Source organism: Miniopterus schreibersii (genome assembly GCF_964146895.1).
Source record: "Miniopterus schreibersii genome assembly, chromosome: 3".
NCBI lineage: Eukaryota > Metazoa > Chordata > Mammalia > Chiroptera > Miniopteridae > Miniopterus > Miniopterus schreibersii.
In genome coordinates this window covers 23190343-23209551 of record NC_138103.1, presented here as the reverse complement: position 1 = coordinate 23209551, position 19209 = coordinate 23190343, and the positions used below count along the sequence as shown (strand labels likewise).

At 38.2% G+C, this 19209-nt stretch overlaps 1 protein-coding gene and 1 long non-coding RNA gene across 2 annotated transcripts; one reads left to right on the top strand and one right to left on the bottom strand.

Moving 5' to 3' along the window:
* Window positions 1-633: 633 nt before the first annotated feature.
* CCT6A (chaperonin containing TCP1 subunit 6A) lies at window positions 634-10620 on the bottom strand. Its single transcript, XM_081132409.1, has 14 exons — window positions 10357-10620; window positions 9873-9936; window positions 8155-8289; window positions 7134-7307; window positions 6536-6639; window positions 5724-5834; window positions 5283-5442; window positions 5107-5189; window positions 4109-4205; window positions 3678-3825; window positions 2925-3058; window positions 2432-2534; window positions 1459-1531; window positions 634-1216 (listed from the first exon to the last, which is right to left on the bottom strand). Exons 1-14 carry the CDS (start codon window positions 10491-10493, stop codon window positions 1144-1146), a joined length of 1596 nt encoding a protein of 531 aa, XP_080988535.1. The 5' UTR covers window positions 10494-10620; the 3' UTR covers window positions 634-1143.
* Window positions 10621-10700: 80 nt separating this feature from the next.
* On the top strand, window positions 10701-19203 carry LOC308554834. Its single transcript, XR_013998448.1, has 4 exons — window positions 10701-10862; window positions 14186-14420; window positions 14737-14979; window positions 17198-19203. It is a non-coding gene; the product is annotated as an uncharacterized lncRNA (long non-coding RNA).
* The last annotated feature ends 6 nt before the right edge of the window (window positions 19204-19209 follow it).

Genomic DNA, 19209 nt, shown 5'->3' with positions numbered 1-19209 from the left:
GGGTGGGTGGAGAGACATTAACCTAAGAACTTATGTTCATAACCCACCAACACAGACAATAGTGTGGTGAAGGCCTGGGGGAAGGGTACAGGGTGGAGGGGATCAATGGGGGGAAAAGGGCGACATTTGTGATACTTTCAAGAATAAAGATATATTCAGATTCCTTTTGTGCCTTGAAATGCCAGTGCAAAATGACAGAAAAGGTTTCAAGTTAAACATTTATTGCACACTCACTGCAGGCAACTGCCAAGTCCTCAAAATACACAGCTTAGCAACACAATTTCACCTTCAAGGACTGTACAGATATACCAACTGTATAAAACCGACTTACTGGAAACACTAGAATGACTTCAGAAGAAAACAACACTGAAGATTTGGAGATGGATATTTCAGCATAAGCAAAGGCCCAGAAGTGTGAATATATATGGTCTACCTGAAAATCTCAACTAGCCCTCAGTCACCATGCCTTCAAGCAATCTATCTCTGCCTCCTCTATTTTAATTTTTGCTACTTGATAAATTTGCAGTTCTTTCAATTCCGTTGCCTCTAGTTCACTCATTTTTCTACCTATTCCCACTTAACTTTCCTGGAGAGCATTTTAGCAAAGCTACCTCGAAGCATGAAAAGTCCCACTAAAAGATCCAATCATTTTATTCACAGCAATTTATACTAAGGAAGCAAGGGTACTTTCAAAACCTAAAGTGTTACTTATAATAGCATAAAAATTTTAACTTTAAATGCTTAGTAGGGAACTACTGGATAAATTAAAATACATCATTAAAAGAAATTATTAAACCATTAAAATTTGTTTTTCAAGGAATATTTAATAAAGTAGATAACATGTGGTTTTCTAACATGTATTTTTATATCACAGAAGCCAAAGCAAAACATCCTGTGCATACTAGGTGAAAACGGCCTGCTTATTATGCATACACTGAGTGCAATTTAAAAATTTCTGTAATTATAGGTTCAGACTTTGGAATTTGAATAGGTGGTGCCAGTGTTCTTTTCTCCTTTCCTCATATGGGGAAAAAAAATTCTTTTGAAAATCATTTGAAGCCAGGACAAAACTTCCATAGCTGTATTCTTAGGATCAACTCTGTAGAGTCTTCATGATTCAGGTAATGCAAGTGAGGCTTGAATTCAACCTTTTAGAGAGGACATTCCAGCTCGCATGATCTCATCAACCAGGAGAATGTTGGTGGCAATCACAGTGCTGAAAGGGGAGGGATAAATCAGATTTCAGATATGAACTCTAATTCAACTTAATTTCCAACTAAACCGTGCAAATTACATCCAATTAAATTTCTCTTTTCTCCTCCAGACAAAAGTCAAGTTTCATTTCTACACTTTTGTTTTTTACATTTTTATGGGGGTTAGGGGTAACAGAATACACCAAATTAAGAGAGTATGATGATTACCTAAAGGTTATTTTAGTTTTGGCTTTTCCAAACTTACCAGGAGTGAAGCAGCTGTTTCTTTACACAATAGTTATCCCATACACCTACTTCTGCTGCTACCATTGGCTCACCTGAAAAGTAATCCAGTAGTCTTAAAATCATATATAGCAGGTCATAGGATCAGAACGCTGTCTAAAAGAACAGAGTATTTTGTGCTGCTCTGCTCATCACGGATTCCTCTCATTTCCTCCAGTATTAACTATGAGAACCCAAGTTCCTCAACTAGTCAAATGCTGTACTCCAAACCATGATTCCTGTGTAGTTATCTTTGATGAGTGACCGACATCTACTTTGTGGACTTCAGTGGTAGGAATGCTCTATTTCGTTACCAAATATTTGCTCATCTTGTTTTTCTGGACACATTTGTCTGTATTAAATTATAGCACTTGGACTATAATCTGGCCAAAATGAGCTAATATTTTCCTCATTCCAGAAACCTTTTTTATTAACTTAAATGATGCTGTTGACAACAGTAGGTCTTACACATACTGACTGGATACATCTCAATGATCTCTTCCACTTTGTACTTACATAATTTGTATTCTTATGCTGGCCTAAGAACAGGGCTTTAAACATTTCATTACATTTAGTCCCCTCTTCCAGCATTATTTGCTATCCTCAGCCTTTTTTCACCAGTGAATACCATGAAATTGATTTTCTTATCAAAGTCCCTGATAAAAAAATTGAGTAAAGTAAACCTAATATAAAACCTTTCAATATTAACCTGAACCACCTACCACCACTGAACAACAAATCCATATTCTTTGAAACCACTCAAATATATATATTCGATGCCCTTAATTACTGTACACTGTCATCCTATTTTTATATTGTACTTTAGAACCCAGAGTTCACTGATAGGACTAATATTAAATTGCAAAGCAACTCCCCAAGATTCTTTTGATTCTTCCTGGCTTTACCTCACCTATATGAGACCTACTTTCCCCCTACAAATAGTTGCAGTCTCTTACCTGTGTTCAAATCCACACCCACAAGTTGACCTGATTCTGAATGTTCTGCTCGAACTTTAACTAATGTTTCCTGAAGATCAAAACCAGAATTCTGAGCAAGAACCTAAAATAAGCAAATTTAATCCTTTAAATACAGAACCTAAGAATTAATGGTCAAATGCACAATAAATGAATAGTATATCCAACAAATAACCAACAGAAAATCATGATTATCGATTGTAGTTTAACTCAAAAAGCAAGCTTGTACTTGTATATCCCCTACACTGCAAACTCTCTTAAAACAGTTATCTCTTGCCATCTGAAACTTCAGATAGTCAGGTTTCCTTTGCAGGGAAACCAAATACATTTGGATATTCTAGTGTTAGAGAGAAAACTGACCAAACTTATTCAAAACCCACATTATGAAAAAACCCACATTATCAAAAAGCTTTCAAGTTCATCAGCTGAATCATTTTGGTGTATTTTAGAAAATTTACTGTTAAAGTAGCCAGACCTTGGGAATAATGAGTAATGCATCAGCAAATGCTTGAACTCCAAGTTGGGCCCTGCCCTTTACGCTGGGCCGATATTTCATCAGGGCTTCTGCCATTGCCACTTCCACTGCACCAGCACCTGGAACTACACAGCCTGTTGGGTGGGTCAGGATGTAGGAGGGGAGAAAAAAGAAAATGCTAAGCTACAAAGAAAACTATAAAATTACAGGAAAACAAATTAAAAAACATACATGAAAACAACTTCTTGGGAATTCAATATAACCACAGCAATTTTAATACTGCATTTAAAAGCAATACAAGCAACATATCAAATAGCATGATTTGATTTCTTAAAAAATCCTGACCAAGGATATTTTTTTCCATGCTTTTCAGAGAGAATGGGGAAAACATTGACATGAGAGTCACATCAACTGGTTGCCTCCTGCACATGCCCCAATTGGGGCTGGGGATCATGCCCTTGACCGGAATTGAACCCAAGACCCTTCAGTCTGCTCTTACCACTGAGCAAAACTGGCCAGGGCTGCATGATTCAATTTAACTAGCACTTGGAAGCTCTTAACTCTTTATTTGTATCCACTTTCAGTAATGATATGCTATGAAAAAACTTAGCATACCATCATAGCCATTTTAAAGGGAAGACTTTACTTTTGCATGGTGTCTGGCTGTGTAAGTTACTGATAAAAAGAACACAGTATTCAGCCATGCTTTTCAGACTAGCAAAAAAAATAGTTTGAATAAAGTGAGATTCTTACCATCATCAATAGCATTTTTAACAGCCCTCAAGCCATCTCTTATTGCATCTTTGATTTGAGTGAGTGTGTGCTTATTTGGTCCTTTGACCAATAATGTGACAGAGCGAGGATTGTTACATTTTTCAATGAAGGTGAACTTCTCTTCTCCCTATGTAAAAAGAATATTTTCAAAAACAAGACATGGTTGTAAAAACAATGATCAGAGAAGAAACGATAAATAGCATATTAACAAAAAACAACACTGATCAATTTCTTTAAAAACACACACACAAGAAATGTGACTTTCCCACCAAAGGAGTTTAATTGCTACACATAAACCATTAAAATGTTTGTGAACAAAGCATAAATCTGATCCAGAGTTTGAATGAGTTTTTATTACTGAAGAATTAATGAACCAAAAAGTATTACCTTTGGAAATAAAATACACTTACCAATGTATACTCATAGACAAGTCCTGCATATCCCAAACAATCTGGATTTAGGTCATCAAGAGAATTTAGAGCTACCCCACCACACGCAAGAGTCAGCCTGAAATATTGAAGTATTTTAAGAAGTTGTAAATGATTCTTATTAGTTATGTTTAAAGAAAAGATTAATAATTTTTAGGAAGCAATCTGTCAGAATTACATACTAAAATTATATTCTAAAATGTATTTTAACTTAAGCTTTTCCATGTACCACCAACCAGCTGAAAACTGGTCTTTTCTCCTAACCCTCCATTTAAACCACTCTCCCCAAGTCAGCAAATACTCCTCTGATATGAAATCTAAAGGTTAACATGAGCTCTTTCTTGTATTTCTGGAACTCCTTGATGCTGTCCCTTGACATTGAAAAATATGTACATACTTAAAAAAAAAAAATGTTCATAGCACTATTCATAAAACCCAAAAGGTAGAAACCCAAATAAATGTCCACTGACAGAAAAATGGATAAACAAGGATGTGATATTATCCATACAATGGAATGTTTGTCCTTAAAAAGAAATTAAATTCTGATACATACTACAACACAGATGAACTTTGAAAACATTATGCTAAGTGAAATAAGCCAGACACAAATGGGCAATTATTGCATGATTCCCTTATATGAAATGCCAAATTCATAAAGACAGAAAGTAGAACAGTCTTTACAGGGGAACGGGTGTAGGAAGGAAAAATGGGGAGTTATTGTTTAATGGGTAGTTTCAGTATGCGATGATGAAAAAGTTCTGAAAATGGACAATGGTGAGGGTTGCACAACAGTACCTTAATGCCCACTAAATTTTTTTGTACTTTAAAGAATGGGGAAAATGGTAAATTTTGTATTATGTGTATTTTATCACAATAAAAAAAAAAGAAGATGCAAAAATAAGTAGGGGGGGGAGGAATAACCCCAGTTAACTTGGCACAAATTCACATTGCTCAGATGATGATCTGCTTGCTATCTGTACCTTTCCATATTTCTTCTTTTCGCTCTGCGCAGAGCTACTATGCCTTCTTTTGCAAGAGTATCTAAGGAAAATGGGTCAATTCCCTATAACAAAAAAAAAATTAGTTTCAATATATTTCACCTGAAAAATAATAATGGGTGATTCAGACTAGTTTATAAAGCAAAATTCATTCTCACCTTTTGATTAATAACAACAAATCCTTTATTTGAGTCACCACAGACTTTCTTTTTCAGTTCTATTATTTTTTTAACTCTATCTTCAATGAATTTTCTTTCAGCTTTTACCAGTTTCTCTCTCTCTTCTGCACTCTTGTAAAAAAAGCCAGAATTCACTTCTCTGTTTAAGAAAAAAAAAGTACAAGGTGGGGGGAGAGAATATTTATTTTCTGAGAAGATAAACCAGCAGTCTCAGAAACTGGGTTAGTCTTGATTTAACAAAGTCACTTCATTCCGATGCTGCCCCTGGTATATTCTGAGTTTATTTCCTAAAATTCTCCCAAACCCAACTGAGGCATTACTGTCTGTACAGTGGAGAAAGTGAGTCTCACAAAGACGTGACCTGCCAAAATATCAAGCTCCTCTGCTTCTCAATCCAAATACAAGAGGATATAAACTCACGTTTTTTCATATTCTAATGACACATTGCATGTGAGGATGTATGCATCTTCTACTCTTTTTTTCATATCAGGATGCCGTGCCCCATGGTCCAAAACAAGACCTCTGATTAAGCTGTTATAACACATAAAAAATTATGGCAATCACTTCATAAGGCATATAAACATCTAATAACTGTTACATACCTGAAACTAACATAATATTGTCTGTTAACCATAGATAAAAAATAAATTTTTAAAAATTATAGTTATTAACTTTCAGATGGAGTGTAGCATATGCTAACAAAATTAAAATACTGAACAGAAACTGTATTGATAATTTTCACACAGTCAACTTAATTTCTTCTTATTTGAACAAGACTTCTGGCTGAAACCTAGGTAGGGTCAATTATGAAAAAGCAATATTCCAGAACATGGCAAAAACAACTTATCCTGTACAGAAAATTCTGCACAGAGAATGTCTCAACTGGCAGGCTATCAAACTGTTTTAAAATTATTTTTGAAATGTTTTCAAACTAGATCTTTGAAATACATATTTAAATCTCCCAATGGTCTCCCATTAGGCTTTGTATTCAACAGTTCAATAAATGCCAAACAACTGATGTACCTTACTTTTCTGATTCATTTTGACTAATACACACATTATACCATTAACTTCAAGAGTAAATATTATTGAGTAAATTAAATACTCATCTAGGCAATATATATTAATTCAAAGACAAAAAAAAAAAAAAAGAGCCAAAAAATGTGTTGTATAAAGTGCCTGTAAATTTGTAAACACACTTTATAAGTATTTCATAGTATTCTACCACCTACCTTGTATCGGTTTCAGATTTGTGTTTCATCTCCATGATCTCAACCATGAAGAGGTCAATAGGTTCATCTTGTTTTCTAATGGCCAAAATGGAGTCAACTACAGCCTTCAATAAGAGAATAACCATTAAGTGAATTTAACTTGCAGAAGTCAAGATGGTTATGTTACTTGTTCTGCAGAGAAGTTTAGACAGTTTCTAAACTTTAAAATCTTTCGAATTGATCTTTTTCTATGAGCTAATAGAATACATTTGCAAAGGGCCGAAGTCATTTACATTTCTGAAATCTCAACCTGTCATTACCTAAAAATCACTGACATTCCTATTTTATTAAAAATATTAACAGTAAGCTTTATAATAAAATCTCCATTTTATAAACCTTTTAATGAAAGCTTCGACTATACCTTTATAACCTGGTCAGGTATATAATTATTTGATTTTCTCATTTTACTTTAGGGACACAGATCAGATTATAATTGCCACAGAAATGAACCTACTTATTTCACAGTATGATACTGTGAAGACTTTAGAGAGCACCCTATAACTGAAATTGTAAGTATAGTGATGTTTCTAAAATCAGGGGGTTTTAATCCAACACATACCTCTGTTAAGACATCAGCAAGTTCAGCATGAACTTTAGTACGCAGAGATGTTCTGGCCACATCTATGAGTGTTTCCCTGTCCATCTCTTTGCTTACTTTGACTTGTTCCAAAAACTGAAGTGCTTTTTCTTTTGCAGCTTCAAATCCTTCTGTTATTATTCTGGGATGAAGACCCTATAATAAAAACACAATTATAAAACCACCACTAACCCTGGAGTTCTTCAATTAGATGCAACTATAGTTCATGATGAAGTATGTTTTTCAAGATTTATTCTGGATCATTCACACCGTTTAATACAACATAATGTGCTGACTTTATGAATACATTTAAAAGGATAAATAGTCCTTTCAATGCAGAGGAAAAGAACAGACATTGCTCTAGCACAGAGTCAAAGCCAAGGGAACTATAAAGCACACTTGGGTGTTCACTGTGCAAACCGCAAGAATAGTGACAAAAACTCAACGTGCCACAACAACCTGCAGTCAACAGGACCATTATATCTTTTCTATAGGTAATCTGAAATAAATTCACATAATTTACTAATAAAAAGTAGACAGGGAGACTATAGTCTGCTTTCTCTGTCTTCCCAAGAAGTTCTCCTGACATCATAGTATTATTCATTGAGATTTGCTCTAACCTTGGAACTACTCAGGGATAAAAAAGTTTTAGTAGAATTTTTATTTAAATTTTAAGTTTTTGGTTGGCTTTTTCCTTATAAATATGCCTAGTCCTAAACATCCCATTTATAGATCTCAATTATTAATTTACATTATAGACACATATAAATCATATATGCAATGCAACTTGATTAAGAAATCCTTTCAGGATGATTAACTTGTCCAGGATCACAATAAATTTGTGTCAGACCAAGATACAGACTCAGGTTCCCAGACCTGAGCCCCCTGCTCTTCACATTCTGGTGTGGCCTTAGCTACCATTAACACATCAGTTATATAAATAAAACTCATACTATTTCTTATACTCAATAAAATATCACAGAAACACAAGAATGATGTATACTTCAGAAATGTAGAGATCCGCCTGTTTCAGCAGTTCTCCAATGATTAGGACATTGGAAGTGGTACCGTCACCAGTTATGTCATCCTGGGCTGTCGCTACTTTGGCTATCAAGGAGGCTGTTGGGTGTTGAATTTGCTGAAAGTAGAAAAAAGAAAAAATTAAGTAACTTAAAAACAATCCATATATACCTTAAAATGTGTGAACAGCCTACTTAAGTGCTATGTACACAAATTGCCCAAGTTTCCAGCTACATATTACTTTAATTAAAAACTCACCTTTAGTTATTTTGCACTACCAGTTCCAACGACCAAAACATTTTCATGTATAAATCTGTCTGCTTATTAAGATTATCTCCAATTTACTGATAAGGAAAGCTGAGGCTCAGTTAAGGTTTATTCAAGATGACAGAGCCAACAGGTAACAGTAACAAATAATTTCAAACCCATGCATGCCTCTTTATGACAAATCTAGGACTCTTGTAAGAATAAACCAGGTGCCTTCTAAAATGAAAGCCCAGCAGCCTCCAGGATTACTTAGCACTGACCAAATAATTTAAAAGGAAGTAAAATAGCCCTGTTAGCCAAGATCATCAGAGGATGCTAAAGCACCGTAAGTAAAGGCTTCGGAAGAACAGGACATTCATCAAGTCTCCACAGATTCTTAATTACAAAGGATCCAATCAAGGCCCTTGCACGGCTTTTGGTTTTTGTCTCCCTATTCTACTTTAAACTAGAACAGTTTCCCTGCCTTTTATGTCTTTGAGAACAGTTTTAAGAATCCAGCCCAGCCATCTTGCAGACTATCTCATTATCTAAATTTGCTAATGTTAACTATTTTTGACACTACACAGGTGATTCTGTATACTTCTGTTTCTTTATAGTCCTTGTTAAATTGTAAATGTTTAATGTGCTTCTCTGTGTTTATGTTGTATTTCACAATATCAAAAACATCATGTAAAAATAGAAAAGCCATGTAGATACAGCTTTTCTGGCATTAAGCTTAAACTGTGACTCCTGTTGTTCTTAGCTAGTATAGGGGAACATTTAGCCCACTAAAAACAAACAAAAACTAAACCTTCTAGGTTAAGTAGTCCTTAATGTAGATATTTACAAACATCTGGATGTTGAAGGCAAGGCATCCTACTATCAAAACCCTAAATTTTACTCTGAACTCAAAACACAGGTAAGTCATTTCCTTTTCTTGGACTTGAACTGCTTGCTAGGTTTGGGGAATTTGGGGATGTGTAAACTGACTGATCCTCTCAATAACCTCATATCCTTGGTCACTGAGACTTTTAAAATGGTTAAGCAGAGTTTTATCTCCCCAACAGTTGGAGGCAGAGAGACAAAATATAACAGAGAAAAATCAAATCCCTGTTTTAGAGAGAGAGAATGTGTAACAATATATTTCATTTTGCCTATCTGATTGCATCAATTGCTTAGTTTTTCAGATTTTACTAGAATTAATTTTAATAATTACGGTCCTTTAACCAGGCCTTCGATGTCAGGAGTAGGGATCCCAAAGTAAGTATCAGACTCCAGGGCTGTACTGTACTGTTGCTACTATTACTGATTACACTTCTTTTCTACTCCCTCCATTGTCTGATAAGTGATGAATATGATTTCCTCCTATCTCGGGAATAAACATTAAAGATCTTCCTACAAATTAAATGTACTATGGGAAACCAAGACGTTTTTGATCTAATATAGAAGCCTCACCATTTCATGAAGCAGCACATTGCCATCTTTAGTAAGCTTGATGTCTCCGGCACCAGAAACAAGCCTGTTCAATGAGCAGAAACGAATCAGTGTGACTTTTTCAACGGAGACCAAAGTGACTCCCATAAAAACCATGCTTTACCCAGATCCTAAGGAGATGGGGCCATGGGGCTGGTTCTCTCCTCCTGGTAACAATGGTGCAGCGCCCACCCCCTCCCTTCCGAGTAAGTCAGCCGAGTCCCTAAGGTCGCACTAGTCCCTGAGCACGAGGAGGCACAGCGCACGCGAGCAGCTCTGCTCTATGCGGAGGCTGCACCGACTACAAGAGGAAACGGCCGGGGCAGGAAACAGGTCGGACCAGGGAGAACGAGGGAGAAGGGGCCGCCGCGGCCCAGGGGCGGTGGGCTCGAGACCACGACTCCCAGCATCAGGCCCGTGGCGGCGCATGGAGCCCGCCCAGTCCTCCCCTCCGGCCCCGCCTTACATCTTCATCGTGCCCTTAGGCCCCAAGTTGGTCCTCAGCACGTCCTGCAACCCCCGGGCCGCGCTGATGTTGACCGCCAACGCTGCCTGGGCTCGGGCCACCTCGGCTTTGGGGTTCAGGGTCTTCACGGCCGCCATCGCTGAGCCAGCAGAAGACGAAGAGACGCGCCGCAAAGAAAGCCCCAAGGTAGCTCAGCGTGGCCGGGAGGCGCTATCCGGGTCTTCTGGAAAAGTCGGGCGCGCCCTGCCCGCCCCCAGCGTGCCCACGCGCCGCCGCCATTGGGCCGGAGGCCGCCGGCGCCGCCGCTCATTGGTTCGCAGTCCTGCGGCCCCGCCCCTCGCGCCGGGGCTACGGCGCCATTGCGCGCAGAGAACAATGTTCCGGGGCGGTTGGGCTCGCTGTGCTCGTGTTACGGTTCCCTGGGGCCCGGCTCTGCGGACCCGCGTTGTAGCCGGTGGGCCCTGCGTGTCTGCACGTTACTAGAGAGCGGCTGCTGTTTCCTGGAGGTCTCTGACTTTGGGGTGCAGGGTGGGCTTTCCCCCTCCCCAGGCCCCGGGTTTGCCTTGTTTCCTCTCCGTTTTTTTATGCCTGTTACCAGCGTTTTCTTGACTGCATACACTGTGTGGTTGACAATGTTGTGGGTCCTGTGGGGATACCGGAATGAATCTGGTAAGGGCTGTGAAAGAAAAGGGCTATGCAGTGAACCTGACAAGCCGTGGCAGGCCTCACAAGCTCAGTGACCAAAAGGAACCACGTAGGGTTGGTGACGAATTTCTAAACCGGCAGGTCAGAGCAGGCGGCCACATCCCAGGCCTGTGGAGCTTCCTTAGCGAGGCCGACGTTTACCGCAACTGAGCTCTGTCCACTGTTCTTGTGCATCTAGGATAACATCTCAGAAAGGTCTTTCCTGCCCTGGCCAGTGTGACTCAGTGGTTAGAGACACCCCACCCCCACCCCCTCGCAAACCAAAGGGCAGGGCTTGCAGGAGGCAACCAATGGATCTCCCTCCCCTTCCCTCCTCCTCTCCCGTATTCTCCCCTCCCCTCCCCCCCTTCCACTCTCTTTAAAAATCAATAGAAAAAAACGTCCTCGGGTGAGGATTAACCAAAAAAGAAGAAAATATCTTTTTTTGATGAGACCACAGAACCCCTTATTTTGTTCCCCAAATATCATCTCTGTGTGCTATAAATGTTATTTTTATATTTTTATTGATTTTTAGAGCGAGAGGAAGGGGGGAGGAGGGGAGGGAGAGAGAAACATCAATATGAGAGCAAAACATCAATGGGCTGCCTCCTACCTGCTCCCCAGGTAGACCCAGCCCACAACTTGGGCATGTGCCCTGCGTGGGAACTGAGCCCGCAACCTTTACGTGTATGTACACCAGACAATGTCCAACCGGCCAGGGCAGTGTACCGGCCAGGGCAATGTAAATGTTAATTAACTATCTTGTACCCACCAGTGTAAAAGAAATATGTGTTTCTCCACTTTGGCTTTTATCTAATCCTAGAGATTTCCCTGCTATGCTTTCTCCCACCTCGTTAATCTACCACCAACAGATTTCATGTAACCCTCCTTACTATCCTCCTTTAATTATAATGTGTAAAATAATCTGCAAAACTGCCATTCTCTGGAGCCTTTCTCAATCTATTGCGATCTTGTTTCCTGGTGTACGTTGCCAATTTCTCTCAAATAAGCTCACAAAAATGAATTTTTTAGGTTTGGATATTTCTTACATTGACAGGACCCTTGCCCAGTATCCTAGGTGTTTTAGGCCTAGGGAAAATGAAGCGATATAATGCAAGGTAGAAAGTGCTAGAAAGCTACAGGATTGCCTGGCTGGCGTGGCTCAGCAGTTGAGCACTGACCTATGATCCAGGAGATCTCAGTTTGATTCTGGGTTGGGCACATGCTGGGGTTGTGGGCTCAATCCCCAGTGGGGGGGGAGCATGCAGGAGGCAGCTGATAATGACTCTCATCATTGATGTTTCTCTTCCCTCTCCTCTCTGAAATCAATTTAAAAAAATTTTTAAGAAAAGAAATTTTTTCAGTCAGTTTACAAGGATTGGTGCGATGCAGTTGAGGTAAAGTAAGAGTCCGTTCACCCTTCAGACTCAGAACACACTGCTGAGGCCTTAGGCCATCAAGGCAGGTTTGAAAGCTCAAACTTGACTGAACAGAGGTGTCCGGCTTTTGAGAGGACTCTATTTTTAAGATACAAAAATTCTGAAAGATGTCCACAATTGTTTTCTAATATCCAGTCCCCCCAAGTACTGGATATTTAGCAATGCTTTGTATTTTATTTTTATAGATAATAATGAAAATTGTTCAGAATTCAAAAGGTGCCAAAGGGTATATGATAAAAAGTTGTCTTCCTCCCTCTGGTGTAACTTCCTCCAGACAAGCACAGTTACCTTTAGATGCTCTGAATTCCCCCAGATGCTTTCTGAATGTATAAATAAATATATGTATAAATAAAAGCATTTTTTTCTCCACACAAAATGGTGATTTATAATACACACAGTTGGGTGTATTATACTTCAAGCATCTTGGAGATTGTGCCATATCAGTATAAACAGGGATTCCTCGTTCCTGTTAACAGCTGCATGATATTCTTTGTAAGAATGACATAATTAACCAGTCACCTACTGGACCATGTTCAAGTTGTTGCCAGTCTTCTGCTATTCAGGCTGCAGTGAATATCCTGGTATATAATGCTTTTACATGGGTCTGTATATTTGAGAATTACAAAAGCATCTATGTAAGTTTGAGTAATAGCATAACACAGTAGAAAGAGACTCATGATGTTACTTGCCGTGCATGCAGATTTATTTAACTACCGTTAGAGATGATGTCACCCCTACTTTAGAGGTTAAAAAACTGAGTCAAAAAGGTTAAGTAACTTGTCCATGGTCACATACTGGTAAACATTGCAAAACTAGAATTCAAACATGAACAGAGATGAAGATTGTAGAATATCAGCCATCTGCTTACAGGTAGGGAAAGGGGGAGTGGAAAGACTCTGACTCTCCTGAGGTATAAAATTTAAGGGGCACTAAAAACTCAGTAATTGAGATCAATAATATTTTAATGAAATATTTTTTAAAAATCAAAATTAATGCAAAAAATCCACAATGAAAAAATATCAGAATTTTAAATTAGGCACCTCTACTAACATCCTATCAGGCATTAGACAAAATTAGCAAACCAGAAGGATCCTCATGATTGCTCTAGAGGCAATCTATTTGCATATATCATTTACTAGTCTTGATTATCACACTTTTAAGCAAATTATTTTCATTATATGATACAAAATAGAGTAACAAGGGAGTGTTGCCTGTCTGCTAATGTATGTATAGAATGGGAGAACTTTAGAATGACTTGGAGAATTTCCAAAATTCTCATTTTTGGGGGCAGATTCGTTTTAGTTCATGATTGAAGAAACTGAGGTGGCAGCAGGTGTTTAGCTATTTGATTCAGAAGGGATTTCAATAAAGAAGAACATTTTAACGAAAGAACCCTGATGAAACAGTGGTGTATTAGAATTCTAGAGTCAAACAATTTGAGTTTGAATTCCAGTTTTGCAATGTTTACCAGTATGTGACCTTGGACAAGTTACTTAACTTTTTTGACTCAATTTCCTAATCTATAAAGTAGGGGTAAGTGACATCCTAGAGAAAATTAAGTGAGATTGCATGTGTAACATGCATTGTATTGTGCCAGACATGGAAGGTGTTAACTCACTACTGCATTCACATAATGTAGTTAGCTATTTAATTTTTGTAGCACCTTCACAAATAGGTTTTCTATTTCTTGCTCTCTCTCCTACCAGCACCCCCAGGATGACATCAGGGATTCAAATTCCCAGCTCAAGCACTGTATAAATGACCCGAAAGCTTCTAAGTCTATCCATCCTGAAAGAGACTTTTAACTTCTGTAGCTACAGAGCTCAGACTGCTGAAAACCAAACCCAGAATCTCATCCTGTGAGAGGCTGACTTGCAATGCAAATTGAAATGAGGGCACTGATGAGGAAGGAATGGGATTCTGAAATCTGGAATGGAACAGGTGAGAACACCCGGGTGAAGCTGGGGACGTTGAGCTCCTACGTCCTGTTGAATTTTGTTTGCCAGTAGAAGTAGCCTCTCTATCCCTGTCTCAGGATTTCCCCTGCATTGCCCTTTGGAACTGTAATGGTCTCCCCTGAGGCAGCTCTCTTGCAAGACACTGATTCTCTTTGGGATCCATGCCCTCCACCCCCCTTTGCTTATAGAACTATAATGACTAAAGTCCCAGCAGGCCCGGGAGGCACAGGTAAGTTACATGAAGAAGTGGCCCAAATATCCATGATGCCAACTCATGCCATCCTACCTTCTTCTCCCAGCCTGTACCTCTGGCCTCAGAGAAAGTTTTCCTGTGATCAGTTGACAGAGGAAGAGACAATTTGGCCCTGATTTACAGATGGTTACGCAGGCAACCACCAAAACGTGGACAACTGCAGCCTTACAGCCCCTTTCTGGGACATCCATCCCTAACTGACGATGGTAAAAAGGAAATCCTCCCAGTGGACAGAACGTCAAAGCAATGCATCTGGTTATTTATTTTGCTTGGAAGGAGAAATGACCTGGTGAGTGATTTACATACCAATTAAGGGGTTGTGGGTAATGGTTTGGCTGGATGGTCAGGGACTTGAAAGGAACATGATTTAAAAACTGGTGACAAGGAAGTCTGGAAAGAGATCTGTGGGATCCCTGAATGGACATAAAATGCGAAGATATTTGTGTCCCAGATGAATGCTCACCAAAAGGATGACCTCAGCAGAGGAGAAATTTAATAAGTGGCTAGTATAAGTTGTTCTGTGGATACCAGTTGACCTCTTTTCCCAGCCACTGCTGTCATTGCCCAATGAGTTAATTTTATGAGGAACCACATAAAATTTTCCACAGTGGCTGTACCATTTTAGATTCCCACCAACAGTGCGCAAAGCTTCCAATTTCTCCACCTCCTCTCCAATCCTTACTGGTTTCTGTTTTTGTCTGTTTGTTTTTTTTATAGTAGTCATTCTAATGGGTATAAGGTGGTATCTCATTGTAGTTTTGATTTGCATTTTCCCAATGATTAGTGATGGTGAACATCTTTTTGTGATGCTCTTTCTGCATCAGTTGATAAGATCATGTGGTTTTCCTTCTTTAGACTGTTAATATAGAGGGCTATATTGATTTTCTAATGCTGAGCCCATCTTACATACCTGGAATAAATCCCACTTGGTCATGGTGTACAATTATTTTTGTACATTGCTGGATGTGATTTGCTAATATTTTGCGGAGGATTTTTGTGCCTAAGTTCCTGAGATACTGATCTGAAGTTTTCTTTTTTGTACTGTTTTTGTCTAGTTTTGGTATTAGGGTAATACTGGCTTTATAAAATGAACCCGGAAGCGTTTTGTCCTTTTGTATTTTCTAGAAGAGAGTGTATAAAATAGATGTTAATTCTTCCTTAAATGTCTGATACAATTCTCCAGTGAAACCACCTTGGCCTGGAAATTTTTTTTTTTTTAAAGAGGTGTTTTTTTGTTTGTTTTTTTTTAAATATCTCTTTATTGATTTCAGAGAGAGGAAAGGAGAGGGAGAGAGATAGAAACATCAATGATGAGAGAGTCATTGATCGAACCCGCAACCTGGGCATGTGCCCTGACCAGGAATCGAACCCCCGATCACCTGGATCCCAGGTCAACGCTCAACCGCTGAGCCACGCCCGGCCGGGCTGGAATTTTTTTTTTCCAGAAGGTTCTTCTTTTTAAAACTGCAGATTAAATTTATTTGATTAATATAGGAATATTCCGGTTATCTTTTCCTCTTGGGTGAATTTGGTAGTTTGTGGTTTTCAAAGGAATTGGTCCATGTCATCAAGGTTGCATTTATGTCCATAGTGTGTGCACAGTATTTTCTTCCTCTTCTCTTAATGCCTGTGAGGTCTACAGTGATACTGCCTTTTTCATTCTATTTTGGAAACTTGTGTCTTCTCTCATTTGTTCTTTGTCAATATTGCTAGAGGTTTATTGATTTTACTCATCTTTTCAATGAACTAGCTTTTGGCTTTATAGATTTTCTCTATTTTTTGTTCTCAATTTCACTGATTCCTGCTCCAATATTTATTATTTCCTACCTTCTGCTTGCTTTGGGTTTATTTTGCTCTTCTGCTTTTTCCTTTTTCTCTCTCTGTTCATTATTGATCTAACTGCAAGTTCCCTATATGCTGTTAAACCAATCTAGTAAATTTTTATTTCAGCTACTAATTTCCAATTCCGCCCTGGCCGGTGTGGCTCAGTTGGTTGGAGTGTTGTCCCATGCACCGAAGGGTCCTAGGTTCAATTCCCAGTGAGGGCGCATACCCAGGTTGCGGGTTCAATCTCCAATCTTGTGGGACCGAGTCCTTAACCTGTGGGATCTGATGCTGCAGGCAGATAGTGTCAGAATTGAGTTAAATTATATGCTCCCTGGCTGGTGGAGCAGGGAAAAACTCCCACACATTTGGTGACCAGAAGTGTTTTGTGTGAGTAGTAAAGAAGACACAGTAGAGAAGAATTGTTTTTCCCTACATAGGAAGGAAAGAACTGAGTTTTTCCCACGATAATTACATTCCCATAACTTATTTATTTTATAGCTGGCAGTCTGTACTTTTGGCTACCTTTATCTGTTTTGCTTACCTAACTTCCACCCTGAGGCATTTATTTTAAATTGATTTGTAAATCATGACAAAAGTAATAAATGTTTTTAAACTAATTTCAATCAATATGAAACCAAATAAAGTAGAAAAGCAAATTCTTCAATTCTTTTACTCCCCAGGATTCACTACTCCCCGGAATTAACTACTATCAAGTCTGGTGTATATCCTTTTGTAAAGATATCTAGATAGATATATAACCATCTACTGCACATGTATATAGACATACCCAGAGTTTTCTTTGTTCCAAAATGGAAATCAAACTATAGCTATCATTCTGCAACTTGCTTTATTCACATGACATATCATGGACATATTTCCATGGTGTGACTCATTTTGAATGTCATTGCTTATATTAAATTGCATTTTCTCTTTACCTATATTCTCTTAAAACATTTGACATTTTATTGTATTGGTATTTGATATAGTGAAATAAAATATTATGTGTATTAGAAAATATTTTATATATACACACACAGATGCAAAAAACAAAAATAAAAATCTAAATACCTATTGCCCTTAAGTAAAGGAATGTTATCAATACCGTTAGAGAACTCTCTATATTATCTCATCCCAGTCTCATTTCCTTTCCTGGCCCCAAAAGCTAACTACCATCCTAGATTTTATGTTGTGAGTTATCATTTATGATATTAAATGATGTTCTCTTTTTTAAGTTTTTGGTCAGTGATTATTTATATGTATGCAGTATTGCTGTGAACATTCTTATATGTGACTCCTAGTAGTCATGTACCAGTTTCTTTCAAGTGTATTCTTGAGGTGGAATTGCTGGGTCATAGAAAACACACATGTTCAGTGTTACTGAATAATATACCTCATTGTCTTCTAGAATAACAGTTCCAACTTACTACTGCATTTTAGAAGGCTATTTTATTAGCACTGACTACTTTTTAAAGAAAAACAGTACTTGATTCTAACATAGTTAATCATTAGAAAACTTGTTAGCTTATAAAAATCTGATCTATAGAAAACACTTCAGAAACAGTAATATTCTCTATACTACTTTTTACTAACCAATTATGATTAAAGCTTTGCAAAATAATTTGCTAATGTTTTTATAAAGACTTCATTATACTGTATTGTATTTGGTTCGTATTTATTATTTAACATTATTCCAGAACAACAATGAAGCTTCTTATGATCTGTTTATATTTTGTGCCTTGTCTGGCAAGATTACTTCCTGATTGTTACATGTACCTGTGCCTGTACCTGATTGTTACATGTAACACCCATTAGCTTCCTCTGGGCTTTTTTTTTTTTTTCCAATGTGATATGTGCTCTATCTAAACAGTGTCTACAACACTGCCACCTCGTGCCCACAAATGTTAATACAGGTGTGAGCTTGAGGTTGGCATGGGGACTAAGAATAGTTGACAGATTTTATTCAGTGTAAATATTTTATTTGAAATCTAATATTAAACATCTATGAAATATAAATAATTACAGAAATGAACTCTTTCACATTTATTGTACTTGGGTTTCTTTTCTCCTTTACATAAATTCTCAATTACCATTTATACTTATAGCATATACAAATATTTGGTGTTTAACATCTTGTTTCCTTTATTAGACTTGTTTCTAAATTACCTCAAAACATAAGCAGGTTCTGAACTAGACTGTTATTTTAAACTCCTTCATTTTGCCTGCCCCCCATTAATTGTATAATCTTTTACCTCATATTTGAAAACATCAAAATTTCTCCTCTGCATCCTTCCTCAGAATGATCTCCGGCAGATCTGGGAGAAATTATACCCGGTGTGCCCCAAACCTGCAACCATTTTCTTACTAATGAAATCTGAGAATATTGAACTTAAAAGGCACATCTAACCAAAGAGCATCAGGACTCTTGTTTCCGAATAGAACTGTGGTTTTTGAGGGTTTCTGTAGCAAAGTGCAGGGACCCTATGACCAAGTGTCTTGCTCTGCAATCGCATCCCCTCTGCCTGCAGAGCTGTCACTGACAGCATCTGAGGCTTGGGGGGGACCTCACTGCCCAGTTCCAGCCAGCTATACCCAAAGGTAAATGTTTGGGGGCAATCAGTTTTACTTATTGTAGTCAACATAAAAGTAAATAGCTGGGCAAGGGACACCTGGAAGAAAACAAGACGAGAAAAAA